This window comes from Onychostruthus taczanowskii, unplaced genomic scaffold (assembly GCF_017590055.1).
Source record: "Onychostruthus taczanowskii isolate IOZ18803 unplaced genomic scaffold, ASM1759005v1 scaffold58, whole genome shotgun sequence".
Taxonomy (NCBI): domain Eukaryota; kingdom Metazoa; phylum Chordata; class Aves; order Passeriformes; family Passeridae; genus Onychostruthus; species Onychostruthus taczanowskii.
The window spans coordinates 2,271,489-2,290,241 of NW_024503457.1; the positions used below are offsets into that span (position 1 = coordinate 2,271,489).

General features: G+C 42.4%; 1 protein-coding gene across 1 annotated transcript in view; it reads right to left on the reverse strand.

Annotated features, from left to right (window-relative positions):
• The window catches only part of RAB20 (RAB20, member RAS oncogene family), a 28,379-nt gene extending 10,416 nt beyond the window's left edge, over nt 1-17,963 (reverse strand). Inside the window, exon 1 of the mRNA XM_041418123.1 lies at nt 17,620-17,963. Within this exon, the coding sequence (XP_041274057.1) occupies nt 17,620-17,791 (172 nt within the window). The 5' untranslated portion in view covers nt 17,792-17,963. The remainder of the gene's footprint in view (nt 1-17,619) is intronic.
• Between the last annotated feature and the right edge of the window lie 790 nt (nt 17,964-18,753).

Consider the following 18,753-nt stretch of genomic DNA (forward strand, 5'->3'; position numbering starts at 1 on the left):
GTATCCAAAAAAACCAATTACCACAGATTAAGCCTTCTCACCCCCAGCTCAAATATAATAAACACCCCTCAGTCATCTTGTCAAATTCTGTACTATTTGATCATTAATTAGTTTAAATATTCCCAGAAACTTTTTAAATCTAGCCCTGAAGAGTAGTTTGTCCGTTTTCATTCCACAACTGGTATGAACTCCATAAGGCTTGCATTTCTGGTTCCCAATGACAGACCTGTCAGACACACTCAGTGAAAGAAGACCAAGTTTACATGGGAGAGAATAAAACAGGAAAGAAAAAAAATTCATAAAGGAAAAAAACATTTACAGAGCATAATCAGAGACCAAGTGTAATCCTCATTCAAATTTTACCTCCTGCATAATAAAGACGATAGAATTTCATTCAGTCCTTGTCTTGTGAATTAAGAGGAATTTGAATTTTACGAAGTGTCTAAAGAAAGGAAAGTTACTATCCCACCGATTCGCTTGTTGGAGTTCAGCTTTCTGTTCCTGAGTTTTGATAGACTTTCAGCTTTACAAAGTAATCCATTCAAAAAACAAACACCGCTCCTTCAAACACCAAACTAAAAAACAACACATTCCCCAAACCCCAGAAAAACTCCACACTCCTCCTGCAAGGAGGACTTAACTCCCCTATGACTTAACCTCCTTCTTGTTAGGCCAGAGAAAGTGTATTTTTTCACTCAGACTCTTTGCCTCTGGCATATTTCTCTGAACTAAAAATCCTACCCGTAGCTCCTTTCTTCCATCTTTCTGTATTATTTTATTACCAAAGTCACAACATTACCTACATTCTTGATGACTTTTATCTCTCCCTAAACTTGTACTTTCCAGAACAGCTCATAGTTTATGGGACAGCACAAGGTACCAAGAGCTTGGTTTGCCATCGACTACCAACTGAATGGACCTTGCAAAACACGCTGTTGCCCAAAGAATCTAGCTCAACCTTTTGCCAGCACCCCATAACACTAGTCTCTCTTCATTTGCAGCCTTATACGTTTGTTTAGTCTGTATATTTCTAGCTGCAATTGTCTTTTTATAAAGAAACTAATAAACTCAGTGACTTTAGACTAAAGGCATATTTATGGTTTCTATAATCAGCAATGCCTTCAGCTTCACAATGCCTATATAAAGGAGAAGAAATATCAGAGAAGATTCCTATTATCTACAAGATTTAGCCAACTAGTTTCAGCTTTTCTGGAACAAAAGAATACCTGGAATCTGTTCGGCTACATAAATGCAAAATTATTTTTCTTGCTGCCAAGAATAAATCAGAACTTACAATTCTAATAATGAAATTAAGACTGAGCTTCTGAACTCACAAGAATTTTAATTTCAAAATAGACGTTCCCATAGAAACAGTATGCTTTCCATCCAAAGCTATCACATTTCATAAAAGAAAGAATATGCTTTCTATCCAAAGTTTTAAACTTCATCATATTATGTCTAGCAATACAAAGCATTACACAGAGAAAACCTAACCACACTACATAGCATGTTTTTGCCAACAAAAACTTTGGCTAGACCCACGTTAAAAAAAAAAAACCCTACTTGTAGCTAAAGGTTCCACTGATGTCTCTACAATCCTGAATAACTTTTACATTTAGCTAGCTGGATTTACTTTTTTCAAACCATTCATTTTATTTAGTTCTCTTCATGTACTGTGTTCATTTCTTGAAAAAGGAGATAAACCCAGAAGATTCAAGCACTTTATGTATTTTCAGCTGCCTGGAAGGGTAGTGCCTTGTAAAAGATGAACAGAATTAATCTTAGGCCTGCCAGACATGCAAGCATACCACAAGGTGCACCTTCAACACATACTGAAAAAATTACACCAGTTTTTAATAGTTTGTCTCTGCAATCTCACAGCTGTGAAGGGAAATGTTTTATCTAACCACTGATATCTGGCAAAAGAAATGAGGGCAAGACAGATTGATGGGATGCTACCACCCTATCTACAAGAAAATTCTCCACCAGAACTCCAGCTGAAATCTAGCATCAACACCATGTCTACTGAAAATGTATCAGGGTACTAAATTAAGCTAATTAAGTTAAATTCATTAAGTTCCTATATGCCTCTACTGAAATGAGAGCAGGAATGCAATAATGGAACTAGAAATTTAAGTCCAAGTAAGTAAAAAAGCATCGATGTAAAATTCTTCTGAAACTATGTGTCTAAAAGACAAGTTGAAACTGCTGCTTAGAAAGAAGCGGTCATTTGGCAGCTTTCCTTAAGGAAAATATGATTGGAAGGAAATCATGAGGGGAGGGGAAAAAAGAAACCTTGGATTTATTTTGGAAGAGTTCTGCAGGAAGCAGTATTACTGAACACTTAACTGCAGCAGCAGAGCTTGACAGTCAAATCCTGTTCAGCAGTGAGTAACAAAGAGGCCAGTTACAGGACAGGGCTGTACAACAACCTGACCTAGGCGAGACACTCGCTCCTGGCCTGTGGGAGAAGCTTTTCAGCTCTAACACCCGCTGAAACACCAATTCATTTCCTCAAAGAAAAGTACCCTCTACAGAAAACAAATTATTTTCCACAGGGTGAGTTCTAAAATCAGCTGTTTTTTCCTTGCAGTACCTGAAAATTGATACTTATTACCTTAATTTACAATGCCTTTCCACAGGGGTAAAGAGCTGCAGATGAGCCCACTTCCCTACACAATATCCAAGCAGTGGGCGTTGCCAGGTCCTTAACTTCGGAGTCACTCAAAGGAGACCTTCAAAGCCCACACTCCCTCCCGAAGCTTGCTCTTCAAACTGAGAAGCAGGTCCTTAGCTCAGGCAGGAATGCACGGCCAGGTGTACTTTAGCACGGTCTGACTGGCACTGCAGGGCCAGGAGGTCACTCCACACTTACTGGAGGTTTTATATTGCTCAATAAGGTACTGGCAGATTAGCTTGGTGTGCTGGTTTGGCTGGGGCAGAGTTAATTTTCTTCACAGTACCCAGTATGGGGCTGTGTTTTGGGATTTGTGCTGCTGATTCGAGAAACTGCATAGATAAAACAGGGATATTTTAGCTATTGCTGAGCAGCACAGTATTAGAAAATTTCCGGTTTCTCATAGACTTCAATACATATTTTAACTTTAATTAAGAGATAATACATACTTTAACCAACATGTACCTTAAAAAAAAAAATCTTGAAGACACACAAGCAGGCCATCCCTTGTGGCAGTCAGACATTACTCATTACCCACCTTTTGGAAACAGGGCAAATGGTGGATTGTAACAAACAACTGACACAATCCCTGTGTGCTGAAAGACAATATAGTCCTACCTGGACTTCAACAAAGCCTTTGACACCACCTGCTGTGGCATACTCTGGAAAAGCTGGCAGCCCACGTCATGGAAAGGAGCACTCTTCGCTGGGTGAAGAAACAGCCGGATGGCTTGGCCCAGGACATGGTGCTGAACAGCGCAGCATCCAGCTGGCATCCAGCCACTAATGGTATCCCCCAGGGATCGGTGGGGGATAAACCCAGATATTAAACCCAGTCCTGTTTAATATCTTTTTGGATTGTCTGGATAAGGAGATTGAATCTACCTCCAGCAAGTCCATAGACAACACCAAGTTGGGTTGATCTGCTGGAGGGTGGGAAGGTTTGGCAGAGGGACCTGGACATGCTGGGTCAATGGGGCAAGACCAGTGGCATGAAGTTCAACAAGACCAAGGGCTGGGTCCTGCACTTGGCAGCAACAACCCCAGGGAGCAGTACAGGCTGGGGGCAGAGTGGCTGGAAAGTGGCCCAGCAGAAAAGGACCTGGGAGTGCTGGTCAACCTGAGACAGCTGGTCCCACGAGGAGAGGCAGAGGGAGCTGGGGTTGTTTAACCTGGAGAACAGAAGGCTCAGCAAGGATCTTACTGCCCTCTATAATCACCTGAAAGGAGGCTGTATCCAGGTGGGGGCTGGCCTCTTCTGGGTAACCAGCAACAGGACAAGAGGACACAGACTTAAGCTGCAACAGGGGAGATTTAGGTTGAACATTAAGGAATAATCTCTTCACAGAAGGGGTGATAAGACATTGGAATGGGCTGTCCCTGCAGGTGTTTTAAGAAAGACTGGACATGGCACTGAGTGTCATAGTGTAACTGACATGGAGATGTTCAAAGGCTGGACTTGATCTCAGAGATCTTGTCCAACCTATTTGATTCTGTGACATCACCCAAACAGTGAGGGGGCTGGGGGTGCACAAGAGATTGGGATGCTGCCAGGACAACTGGGCCCAACTAACCAGAGGGATATCCCACACCATATGGTGTCATGCTTAGCAGATAAAGCTGGGGGAAAGGAGTAGGAAGTGGGGGATGCTCAGAGTGATGGTTCTTGTATTCCCAAGGCAACATTACACATGACGGGGCCCAGCTTCCCTGGAGATAGCTGAACAACTGCCTACCAATGAGAAGTGAGGAATGGATTCCTTCTTTTGCTTTGCTGGCGCACACAACTTTTGCTTTACCCACTAAACTGTCCTTGTCTTAACCCACAACTTTTCTCACTTTTACTCGTCCAGCTCTCTCCCCGATCCCCATGGGGCAGAGTAAGCAAGAGGGTGGTTGGAGCTTAGTTAAGATTGCCCTCCTAAATGTATCTCAATGAGCACTCTGAAAATCTGCACTCATCAGCATTCCTGCCAGCTCTCAGCAAAGAATTGTTAAGTCAGTGTCTGCCCACTACCTCACAGACAAGAAATTCTTCCTGTTTTTCTTCATTCTTTATTCCTGTTTTAAGCTGAGTTAGGTTTTTTTACTTCCTCATTAGATACTCTGCTATAGCCTTAGCTCATTACAACCTCTTTTTTTAAAATCAAAATTCCCCAAAGGATTTTTTGCAGAAGGGTTAACTACATACATACCAAGATAATCAGTACAACACTCCATTTTTGGAGCGAGGAAACACCACAAACTTAATAAAAATCTCAATTAAGGTAAATGACATTTTAGAGACTACAAGAAGAGTTTATTGTTATTCATTGCAGACCCTCTTTGGATTAAATTTTGTATCCAACCATACATAAAATTAAATGGTCTACTCTTTTAGAAACATTATTCTTTTTCCATATTATTGCTTTAAGCACAAACACATTCTATGTATTTCTGCCTCCTGGCTGTCAGTCATTTCCCTTCTTCCCATGTACAGGAAGCCAAAGCATCAAGAAGCAGCTGTAAACTCTTTTGTGCACATCCACCCACTGGGAGTCACACATGGGAACACAGTTAAGTTAGCTTTCTTCCACAAACCCACAGGAGAGCTTCAGAGCTTGTTGCCCAGAGAGGTTGTAGGTGCTCCAACCCTGGAAGTGTTTAAGAACAGGCTGGATGGGGGCCTGAGTAAGCTGATCAAGTGGGTGGTATCCCTGCTCATGACAGGTGGTTTGGAACTGGATGATTTTTAAGATCTTTTCCAACCCAAACCATTCTAGATTCATTTACAAGAGCATTAGCTATAGCAGTGCCTATTTTCCATCAGCCCCACTTTCATGATAATTCCTTCCATTAATATTTCAAAAGCACTAGCAGCAAAGGCAGGCCAATAGAACCCAACTCTACCCCTCAATGCTCTACTTCAGGGTCATCCCAGGACATCAGCCAGAGGCTTTCAAGAACCTGCAAGAAATTCAGTATTTAGACAGTTTAAGGGATCTCCAGGCTGTTTCTACCACAGCATCAGGCCACCAGAAGCAAGAGTTTTTTAGCCCTTAGTGTGGAAGGTCACATATCCATGGGAATGCACCTTCCAAACCTACCACAAAGCCAGAGACCATTCTCTTCTTCCACAGCTGCAGCACAGCTTGGTTCAGGACATGAATGGGGCACTGCAGTGCAGAGAGGGACCCAAGTATATTGGCCATGCTTCCTTTTGAAGATAAAATTAATTACTAGGCTCATATGTAGGCAGCACCTCAAACACTATTTCCATAAAGCTTTTATCCTACAAGTATTTTTCCAGGTTGATTAGGAGTAGAGGACAGAAAGAAGAGAACTAGAAGCACTTCTAGAGGCCTAGCTTTTACAAAACTGAACTTAGCGCAAGACAGCAGCTAAATGCTGGTATTCATCACTGATCACTACTAGGTGAGGAGGGGGAAGGAAAGGCATCTAAGAATCACAACATGCACATTCCAAGAAACAGAGTCCAGGTTACACAAAAACGCATTTGAGAGCTGGCAGGCTGTTTTGTAAGAAGTGACCTTCTGTGTCACATGTTTCCAAAGTGAGGAATGATTCTTGCACACATAACAAAAAACACAGTTATCTGAAATGCTTCAGGAAGCTCTGGTTATCAGATCAATAGCAGATACCTACAGCTGGTCTGCCCCTGCAGTTACTTGGAAAGTGCCTCTTATTTAAGGTTAAATCATCTTTTGGTGAAATGGAACTGAGGCACAGTAGATAACTATATGCTAGCTCCTGATTTGTAACACTGAGTTTAACTTCAAACCACCCATCACCAGCAATTTGACAAATATTTCAACTTTGCTAGATGTGTAGAAATAAAGGCCATGGATCTTGCAAACTGAATGAAAAAGTCTACTGTTTTACTTTTTTTAAGAGAAACTCATATTAATATCATGGGACACAAAATTAGGCTCACTCAATTATTATTTGTTTCAACGTTCTCAATGATTTATAGGCAGATTCTCAACTAAGAACACAAGAAATGAATTTATGCGTAATTAACCTTGAAGAAAATTATAACTGCTTCTATTACTTACCAGCTACCATCAGTTTCTATTCAGTTGAAATCTTCTTCACTGGGTGCTTCTAAATAGCTGCAATTTGTCAAAAGCAGGAGGCAGTTTTGGTTATCCAGTGGGCTGCCTTCAGCAAGTATCAGAAGTGAGAGACTGTGCCACACAGTTCTTCTACCTGGGTTTTGTGGGAGTGTATTTAAAACTTGTTCAAAACATTAGGATAATTTTATCACAGGACATGTGACTTGTGTTTTCAGAGCTTATGCTAAGATAAATGGTCTTTACATTTCCGGCACTACTTCTCCCTTTTAATTCTCCTTCCAGTTTCTCTGCCTAAGAGCATACGTAATATTCACAGTTTAGGAGCATTCATCTGAGAATTAAAGAAACTGTAATCAGACAAGAGGCATGGTACGTAATCTCATATCATTGTTCTCCAACCTGGTACAAAGGGAGTAGTGCTAAAAATCACAAACAACTCAGTTCTGAACCTTCTAAACAAAATAAGCTACCAAGAGCAATGTTACCACTGTCCAGTGTCTGCCCATTGAACCCTCCTGCCAAGAGGGGAAGCTGCTTACAGAAAGGGAACTGCTCACTGATTTGCTTGCACTGCATCCTCTTCTTCCATAATTAGGACAGTATCTCTAGGTCACAAAGTGTTCTGCCACTCAAAGAGAAGACAACTATTCCACTTCCAATGGGGTTCCAAGACGTGAAGCGAAAAAAGTCAAACAGGACAACGTGGAAAGGGCACAAAACACTAGAACAGGAAGGAGATAAGGGAAACAATACAAATGTCACACATACAGCCATCTGCTGCAGGAGGGAAAGCTCACGTCCTAAAGACAGTCTTACAGGCTCATGAAAATAAGAAGGAATCATACTGGCAGGAGTTGGAGGAGCTGAGCAGTTTGAGACATTTTTATTTTCACAAAATTAGAGATTTAGTTTTTTAAAAAGCAACAGCCTGTATCAGGAAGGGGGAAAAAATAAATTCACTCATTATACCAGTGGGGATTTTTTGTTTTGTTTAAAACACTCAAGTCTCACTTGCAGCAAGCCACAAGATTTGATGATCCCTTTCATGAGGCTTGGAAGATGCTGACTCAACTACACACAGCTTTTTATTTCATTTATTTTTGTACCTGTAAGCCACTACAGATTCTGGTAATTTCTCACTTTTCTGAATGAACGAAAATTTTGAGAGCAAATGATAGGTGGAATATAAACCAAAAAACCTCTAGAACACTAACAAGATCCTTATTTCTACCTCCAACAATTAAGAAAAGAACAACAGATGTACACATTTATATGCCCAGATCACAGATCCCATGATGAAGAACAGAAACTGACTTTTGAGGCCTTTCACAACAAAATCTCACACATTTAAATGTATATGGCTGAATATTATATATGACTAAAAACTCGTAAGTAGTCATCAACTCCAGAATGTTAATGAAAAATTTTCCTTTTATTTCACCTGCACTGAAGACCATTAATTTTAAACTAAGTATGTAAAAGTGATTGGATGGCTGGACAACACCTTTTTTCTGTATTTTGCAAGAATGTCCTGAAAGCAGTACTTAGCAATATTAAATTATGTAACAGAGTATAGAAAATATGTAACTGTATCAAATAGAAAGACTGAGGGAGCAGGGAGAACTATCTACATCAAATGCTCACACAGGTCTTTAGGCGCTCATCAGGGATCCTCCATGAATGGGTTCTTGACGGCCCAAGCAAAGCCAACTTTCCATTCTCACCTGCTTCCTAAGAGATGGAAAGATATACTAGAAAATTCACAAACACATCTGATCATCTATCTCCCTTTAAAAACCATGTTAATTAGCACTCTTCTAGATTTGTTTCTTTCCACACCCAGGTAGGTGTGGAAATCTTGTATGTTTATTGAGTTGGTTGCCCTAAAGGAAGCTATCCTGAATCTCCTGTGATGTAGGATAGCAAATTACTTATGTAAAGAATTCAAATTAAGAGCAAAAACCCACTCACTTCCTTTGACCACCTCTGCTCTCTACAGCACGCTTGCATAAGTTAAGTTTAATCACCAACCTGAAATCTCATTTCCTAGGCATAACTTCAGGTACTGAATATGAAATTGCAGTTAATCAAGCACAGGAAAAGGAATTTATCACAGCTTTGATGTCTTTTGATCAACCCCCTGGATGTTGTACCCAGTGTTTCCCTGAAAGAAAGGAAATCATTCAGACTTGGAAGAGAAAATTATTCTATTTCACAATTTTTAATGGCTCCAAATGTATCCACTACAGACTCAGCATTTTTCTAGATGGAGACCCAAACAAAGGTTATTTGTTCGGATATTTTGCAATAGCAAAATGTGACTAAGATGAGGGATTACTAAGTGTACCTTCAGTTCAGGCAGTAAAACACTGCCCCTTGGAAGCTCACAGGGCCAGTGGCTTCAACACGAGACAGAGACTGCAGTGAAGCAAACAATTCATGTAGATATAAGATGCGATTGCAATGTGAAGTAAGGTGACTCAAACTAGCCCACAGAGTATCACGAGAAGCTCAGCCAAGGCACTGTGAGGCTGCTTATGAGTTTCCCTGGTTTTCATACTTGTGTCACCATAATGTGCATGTACTGAGGTGAAACTAGAAATGTAGTCACCATACATGATCACTCAAAGTAGAAACTGTACAACTAGCAGCCAGTTACCTGCCCCACATTTGTATTTGAAGTATCCATTGTCCCCTTCCTTCCAACTGAGAGCTAAAGTTAATTGCATAGTCAACAGAAAGACACCACAATCCTGACTGCCTAAGTTCAGGCACCTGGACATACACCACTAACTTTAAATACCTATTTGTTTCCCATTACAGAACATGACTGCATCTCAGTTAAAAAAAACAAAAAAAAACCAAAAAAAAAAAAACAAAAACAAAAAAAAAAAAAAACCAACACACCACACATTAGCTTGCCTCTCAATGTGTGTTATTTTGCACACAGTCATCTCTACATCACAGTTTGTGAAGCATTCTGCTGTTCTACACCACACTATTTACTCAGCTAGACAAAGAACTACTGGGAAAAACATTTCCTGTCCCATCCCTGTGTTTTTCCCCTCATACTCAAACTGAAAGAGCTGTTGTTTCTTAGACAGCTCAGGTACACATTTCACAAAGTCAAATTGAAGAATGCAACAGGGCATTAGTAACTTCTTTTCATGCCCAGAACACCCATGCCTTTGCATATACCCTCTGGACACCAGTTTAAATAAAGTCAATAATCCAGTTCTTGGACACCCTTATTTTCTACAGTCTCTCCTACCAGCTCCCGATCCACAAGGAAGATGAATTTCCATATATCTGTAATTTTTATGAGCAGCTTTTCCACTGCATTTATATTGTTTTACTAACCATTCCTCTTGTTCATGTCTCCCTCCCTCATACATTTTCAGTATTGGCATAAAGCAGGCAGTATTTAAATGTATCTTTCAGCTGTTGAGTCAATTTTGACAGACATCTGCAAAATACACCTCTTCCTTCAGGAACCAGAGAAGAAAAACATAATGCCAGAGGCACAAACTCTTCATCAGGAAGATTCTCCATATTGCTCCAGCCTAGAATCTGTGACTTTAAAAGACGGCATATTTAATCAATTCAAGAACTTGAACAAACTCAAGTCCTCTTGAAAGTTGCTGATATTTGTCAAGCCACAATGCCTTGGCATGATCCTGGACAGCTTTAGCCAAGCACATATCTCAGGTCACTGAGACTATTCAGGGAGAGTCCTACTCAAACTGTTGGGTACTTTCCCACTTAGACTAGAACAGCTCAGTCACTTTGCACACTATTATTAAATACCACATGCAAAGTGGGGCTTTAACGTGGGGGCTGGAACACAGAAGGTAGCACAGAGGTTCACACACAACATTTACCTTAGCCTGCATCAAGTACTCATGAGGTGCCATAACCTCCCCATTAGCTTGCCTCTGCAAGTCAGTACTAAAATTACACATTAGAAATAAAATTCTGCTTTCAATAAATTCAGTTAGCTATAGCTGAATAAGTTGTGTTACTTTTGCCTTCTGTTTCTTTTTGATATGTATTTTTCACTATTTCCTCTGACAAGGTATTTCTGTATTTTTACTTAACTTGCACACAAAAGCACTTTCAGCTGCAGTGAATTTGTTGCCTTTGACTTTATTTGTATATCACTGTATTTTAAATTGCTGGACACAGAAAATAGAACTTCCTCCAGGACATTTCCCAGGCAGTTCATTATTTCTTCATATTTTTAATCAACTCCCAAGTTATTCTGTTATTTTCAGGAAACATTCATTGCAAAAAAAAAAGTAATCTAGTGCGCTGTTTCACAACAACAAAACCATGTTTCCATGGATGGTCTAAGGCTTAAACTTTTATTCCTTCTTCTGAATCTGCTTCAGAGGCTTTATATACAGGGCTCACGGACAGTGAACTCTCTTCAGGAATTTCTGTCCCTTTGAGCTTCCACTCGTACAGTTTCCTTTGCAAGATATGAAAATATGTAGCTTATAACCATGCACAGTAATCTCAAGGAAGCCACACCATTTGTGTATGAGGCACTGGTCCTCAGCCATCACTGTTTTACATATAACAATCATGAACAACTAATTGAGGCCAACATCATATTCTGCAAAATAATTTTTCCAAGGGCAGAAAGGAAAGTGTTTTAAGAATTTGTAAATCAAAGACTCTTGCCAGTAACTAGCCCCCAAGCCATGACTCACCAGCAATAGACTTAAGGGACTTTATTCTCCATGATTTCCAACCTTTATGTTGTTTAGTTCTCACCTGTTGAGCGCAGGTACACACTCAGCAGCCTTCCTCACTGATGGTCCCTGATGCCCAAGACACTTTTTGAGGTGATATCCCCTATGTCCTTCCAACAAGAAACCTCCTGAATAAAGATACCTCACTGCACATTCAGCAACAGCCAACCCCAACTGCTGCCAGAATTCCATCAGGTGTAGAAAGGCACATGCATCAGAGCCCTCTTTGGCTTCAACTAACCCACCCAACCATCTCATCTCATCTGTAGCTTCTTTTCCCCTGCTGTAATCCTCTACTTCCAAAATCAAAACCAGAATAATACCAAGCAGAGTAGCTACTATCAGTGTTCACTTGTGAGGAAATGTGTCACCTAAAACCTCCTGTTTCTTTGCTGTGTTTCAATATGATGGAGGACCATGTTTCTGCCCTACCTACTGACAATTTGCATACTGTTCACCACAAAAGGCAATGTTTGCTTCCAGCTTCCTGGGCTGATCTCACACTCTGAGCAGCAAGTCACGCCCCATCTCAGGTTTGTCTTGAGAACTAAACTGATTCACAGCCTTTACCAAGAAATGGAGCACAGCTGCATCAGGGGAAGTTCAGAATGTATATTTGGAAAAGAATCTTCACTGAGAGGGTGATGAACAGGCTCCCCGCAGCACCGAGCCTGTCAGAGTTCAAGGAGCTCCCTCTTGGTCACACAGTTTAATGGTTTCGTTTTAAGTAAACCTGCAAGGAACAGGGAATTGGACTTGGTCTTTATGGGTCCCTTTCAGCTCAAGATATTCTTTGACTCAGTGAGCACAAGGAAGCGTTCATCAACACAGATAAATTGTGTAAAAACAGAACAAAACCAAACCCACAAAACCCTTAAAGCCTAACTAAGCAAGGGGGGAAACGAATCGTTTTCACCGGGGGAGTCTAACACACCACACCAGCTCAACATTGACACCTTGCCCGAGAAAGCTCAGCACAGGCAGCTGCAGCCTACGAAACCCAAGCAGCCAGAGATCAGAAGCTGTGAGCAATTCACACGTGCTCACCAGCACTGATTAACATCAGACATCAGCAAACCAGTCACAAGAGATGTAAGCACTCATTAGGCAGATACACTGCAGCTGACCCAAGGCGCAGAAGAGCCTTTTCTAGGCTATGTTTATCTCCTTTGTCCCTAACTATGACAAATATATATATTATATATATGCAGGTATGTATGTATATATATATATATATATATGCAGGTATGTATGTATGTATATATATATATATATGCAGGTAAAAATAAATGGTTGGAAGATGTAAAAATATGAACCAAAAAGATTTATTTACAGAATAAAAAAAAATTAAGTCAGTCCTTGTTGACAGATAGCTCAAGAGGAGAAGAAGGAAGAGAAGGAAAGTTTGCTTTCCATAAAGTTAACCTTTATGTTTACCCATTATAATGCTGCATGAATATCTGCTGGCTAGTTCAAAACTCAGTCTCTTAAAATAGAATTAGAGCATCCTGATGTGAACTTTCTAAAATACTGGTCATTCATTTACCAGTTGACTGCTCTAATACTATGCCAGCAACACAGGGAACATGGCCACTAATAATTAAGAAACCTTGCTGCTGGGGTTAAGAAACCACTTATCTGCCAGATAAACAAATGTCAACTTAAAGAGACTGAAATCTAACATACAGAAGAAGTTTTACCTTTTGAAATACCAAGGCATCAGAAAACATGCCTCAACAACAAAAACACATCTATAATATCATTAGTTGTAGCCACCACATGTTATTATTCCAGGTTTAATGGTGGAATAGGACCAAGACCCTCAAAATTTCAGGTTTTGTGCTTCCAGACATAAAAAATTATATACTAGCTCTGAGCTACATGCCATCAGCACCCAGGAGGAAGTTTTAATTTACTCCACAGCTGCTGTCAGCACTGCCTAGAAAATATATGTATATATACACATACGCATAGACACACATAGAAATATATATACATATATATATAGCTTTGACATCCTGAGTGTCCAGCCCTCAATCCTGTTGTGTGGGGAGGAAGGCCTTCTTACTGACGTTGTTGCCTACTTTCTTTGTTGCAGAAAAATACTACTTAAAAAAACTACTACAAAGGTCTCAAAGCATGTATTCAAATGCTTTAAAGACTAGGCCTCTATCCAGCAAACTAGCTCTTTAAAATATGCTAAAAGTGTACAGTTACTTCTTTTTGTACAGTTTATGCTTTTTTTTTTTTTTTAGTTCCTTTGAGTTAACTGATCCAAAGAGAAAACAACAAATGTAATTTGTTGCATCAGAATATAAGAAGCAAATAATTCTATGCACCAACCACAAGTACAACAGCAGCCATGCTGGGTCAGACACAAGACTGTCTAGCCAAGCCTCTGACAATGAAGAACCAGCCAAAAGCAGATGGCTAGGAAAAGGAGAGCTTTGGAACACGGCAAGCACATGATTCCTCTCCCAAGTATTCCTCCATCTGGGGCTTATTTGTTTCCTTGACTTGAATGCAACTTCCAAATAACTTCTCTCATAATCATCAAATTGGAAAACAGGAGATGTTGAACTATTTGCCATGAGCATTTACATAAAAAAAAAAACCAATCAAGTGTGACAATTTCTGCACACCCATTTTACAGGGCTTGTGGAAAAGAACATGAAAGATTTAGACTAGACTAAGCAGCTGAATTTTCCAAGATAAGGAGAGGTGTGAATGTACAGCTAAGACTCCTCCCTAGAATAACTGGTTTACACTTCAAATCTAACTTGGTAGAACAGGTCAGGTGTGCACACTGATTTCACTAAAGATAACCCATAAATGCACATCTTAAGCACTGTGGTAAGCAAATTTAGTTCTAGGAAAATGAGATTTTTTTAAATTCAGAGCAGGAAGTAATGCATACTTAACTTTTGATCCATCACCACTACTGCAGATATTCTCATCAATCACTAAAGTCTAAGTGTGCACAAGCATCACTTTGTATTACAAGAATGGAGCTTCATTGAACTGAAGCTTGTGTTGTTACAGCCAAATGCCTACTCCATACCAGAAAAACAAATAACCGTACAATCTGAACTGCAAGTAAAATATAGGGGTCTTCTATGGAGATGAGCCCCAAAATGAGTGCTCATAAGCAACAACAAAAATAAACATACATTCACATACTAAATATAATATGAATGGGGAAATTTAAGAAGATGTATTCCAGTTTAACTTGTTTAATTATGTATTGAACTAGTACAGTAGCTACTACCATGCATACCTTAATTTTTCTAGGCCAAATCTTCCCTATTTCTACATCATACATTGTATAAAGTGCTGTTGAGGTATTAAGACAGACATCCTGAGCAGGGACTCAGTATTTAGGTAGGTGGGATGGTTGTAAACTTTGATCCATGTTCTTGTCATTGCTGGCTAAAGAATTTCAGCTCTCATGGATGACTGTTGCTGGATTTCTCTATATATCTACACATACATAATTAAAGAAAACAATGTATCAGTATTTGATAACCCTATAACTGCTTCACAAGAATCCAGTAGTTAGCAACATCAGGTTAATAAACAGACAAAAAAGCTAAATTTTAAACTCCTCCTCACTACACATTCCAAGCTTACTTGGTACCCACCTAGTAGAGATAAGACAGTGAGACTGCAGAGAGATAAGAGGCACAAACCAAGGTCTCCAGACACATTGAGCCCAACAAAAGCATAAGATCCACACAAAATAAAAATAAACAAATAAATAACACCGACTTTTCAATCCCCTTGTGACTTAACACCAGATTTACAGTGTCAGCAAGGTCCCTTACTTCTTCACCAGGAGAGCAGAAAGCACATATGTGCCCTGGGAGCTTCTGTTAATTCCAAGATTAATGAGAGCTATTAATAAATGAAAACCCACAGGCCCCAACAGTCTAGCCCAGTTTTGGCAACTTCCATCATTCTCAGGAGCACGAGTCAACAGGGAGATGGTGCAAGAGCCCTTGTGTGCCCCTGAAACACCAGAGAGGGGACAGCCAGGCTCAGCGCTAACTCCAGCAACAGAGAAGAATGAGGAAGACGTGTTATGTCACCCTGGTACAATACAGCAACGCTTTTCAACTGTTGCTCTGCAAACACAGCTTCAGCAACTCTGCTCCAGAAGTGCTGCTGAGCAGCGGGAACTTCTACTGCAGAGCTGTGCACTGGCAGTGGCCCTGCACCAGGAACTGTGGCCACTGGGGAAGTGATTGCTGAGCTCTGAACACCTGCACTGTCCTGAGACAGATATCACCTGGGTGCTTCACCTGGCACACAGAGATTCCCCCTCTGGAGCTTTCCAGTTTCCACATACAACTGGAACCTGGTTCCTCAATTAACACTGAATAAAATACCACAGTAAGAACAAATGACCGACAAAAAGGGCTCTAAAACCAGCAGGCAAGCCTTGGAGGGTCTTATTTTATTATGTATGACAAAAAAAAAAAGAAAAGGGTGTAATGAAAATTACCAAGGAACAATGTCACCAAGACAGATGGTCTTCCTGGTGAAATAAAGCCCTCTGCTAATCACCCACATGGGTCTGGCTTACTAGAAACAAGCAGCAACTGCCCACAAGAGACTCCCCATAGTAAAACACATAAACACCAAAATTGAAGTAGATTTAAAAAAATACTGCAAATTACATAGAAAGTATATTTAAAACAGAGCTACTGGTAGAGAGCTTTCATGATAGTAACAGATTACCAAATGCAAGACAAATCTCTTGAACACCTCCCCTCCACACTTCCCAGAAGTGTTTCTGTATAACTTTTTGGCAGTTTCATTTCTCCCCTTCCTCCTTCTCAATTCCTGACACAGGAAAAGCTATTTTGGACTAGATTGTGACATGAAGTGACACAGCAAATGAACTTCCCTCCCAAATTTCATCAAGAGGAAACTGGAATAGTGCACGATGCTGCAGGTCCTCCAGTTTCACAAGGACATATAACCCTCATTCTTCATGTTGCCACTAAATATTTTTAAAAATCCACCTAAACATGAAAACAAAAAAAAAAAAAACAAAAAAAAAAAAAAAAAGGAACAAGATTATATTTGCAAGGAACAACTTAAAGGCAAGCGCATTCATTGACTTAATTTTGCAGGACACTCTGGTCCTTTACATGACAGAGGAGAGCTTCCTGACTTAATAATCAAGAGCAAGACATTCATATGACTAAGACCACAACCCACTTCTCCAGTCCATGCTCTCCCACCTCCTCCACCCCAGGCCTCCAAACCACAACCCACGCTCAGTCCTGCATCCCAGAGATGCTGCCTGCCACAACAGCGGCACAGACAGCCCCTTGCTGCTATCCCAGACAGAAGCTGCCGGCAGCCCATGCTCTCTGTGCACCAATTTCTCACAGCTGCGGGAAAGGGGAACGCCACGTCCGAAGGGCTGGCAGGCAGCACGCGTTTGGAAGTCCTCGTCTGACACCAGCTGATACCAAACTCAACAGTACACAACGAGAAGGGATGAACTCAGCAAGGAAGGGAACTGAGAAGCTGCAACCTCTCTAATTCCTGACTGAACTTGTAGTCAGCAGCCATCTACCCGGGTAAAAGAAAGCAATCAGGTACGGCAATCTTCTCTGTACATCTACATTTCGCAAAGCAATTCCAAAAATACCAGAGATGAACAGTTGTAAGTAACAGTTGCCCCTTACGGCCCATCAAAATCGTGTCTCTTCTCAGACTCTGTCCTACCGCCAAACCCTATGATTCAGGCGACTGACTTCACCGTAGAGCCAACAAGGCGATAAGCAGCGGGGCAGGGCTCCCGCAGCCGGCCGCCGCCTCCGGGGCACCGCGGGGATCACGTCTCCATCTCCTGCTCCCACTTCTCGGAAATCGAAGCTGTCCCGAGCGAGGTCACCCACCCCTTAGTTCGTACAGTAGGGCCGAGCCAAACTCTAGGCATCCCAAGGCACGGAGGGTGCCGCGGGCAGCGCCGCTCTCCCCGGAGCCGGAGAGGGGCAGCCCGCCAGCAAACACCCCGCGGGTTTCGGGGAGCCCCGTTCCGCCGGGAGCGCCGCGCCGGACCCCATCCCCTCCGTGCCGGGGCTGCCCTCACCTGCGGTGTCCCAGATGGAGATGTTGTACGGCCCCCACTGCTTCAGGTAGAAGGCGCCGCCGACGGTGCTGACCGTCTCCTGGAAGCGCCGCTCCATGTAGCGGTGCAGCAGGGAGGTCTTGCCCACGTTCATGTCCCCCAGCAGCACCACCTTCCCGTCCGGCTTCTTCATCGCGGCTCGGCTCGGTTCCCTGCCGGCGGCTGCTCCCGCCCCCTTGCCCTGCCCGGCCCGGCCCGCTCCGCCCGGCGGGGCCCCGGAAGCGGCGGGACGAGGGCCGCGAGCCGCCTCCGCCGGCAGCGCAAACTTCGGGGGCTCCGCTGGAGCCGCCGCGATCCGGCCCCGGCTCCGGCTGCTCCTCCTCCCCCGGGCCGGCCCGGCCCCGCTCCGCCCCGTCAGGGGGAGGGGACGCGGGCGGGGAAGCGGCCGGAGCTCGGCGGACCCTCCGCCCCTGACCTGCCCGGAGGAGCCGGCTGAGGTGTCCCGGCCGCCCCGGGGCACGCTGGCTCCCGATACGCCGGGTCTCGCGGGGGTGTCGGGGCCGAGTCGGCCTTGCTGAGCCTCCGGGGGATGCAGCTGCGTGCCGGGATGCTCGCGTCCTTCCAGCTGGAGGTGGCACAGACACCATCTCCGCAGCCCTCCTGGAGTACAAGGCAAAGCCCGCTCTTCCCGTTCCCCTCCTGGGGTGTACATGGAGGGGCAGAAAGTTGCTCCGAAATTAAGATCTCTCACAGAGCTGTGACAGCTGCCAGGCAAACGCCTTTGCCCTGGTGAGAGGGAGGTGTCAGGGATTATTTTCCGAGGGGCAGGTCTACCCAATTTCACAGTCAGTTACCCAGCGGCTGTAATTCAGATTAATTCCATTACAGAGATCTAGCCTATCCTTTTTGTATCAGTCCTCTTTATGCGAAACAAATCTGGGAAAAAATATTAATAAAATACAAACTTGCTACAAATTTTGGGTAAAATAAAGGGATAATTTGTAGACCAGCTGGGGGGGAGGAAGCAACTGTTAAGAGTATTCTTAAGAGAACCTACCATTTACTAATTTTCTCTCCCTCCCCGCAGAAAGGTGCTCAGATAGAAGCACTTTTCTTAATACGTGAACATGCATCCTCATTCTTGCATGTCTGGTG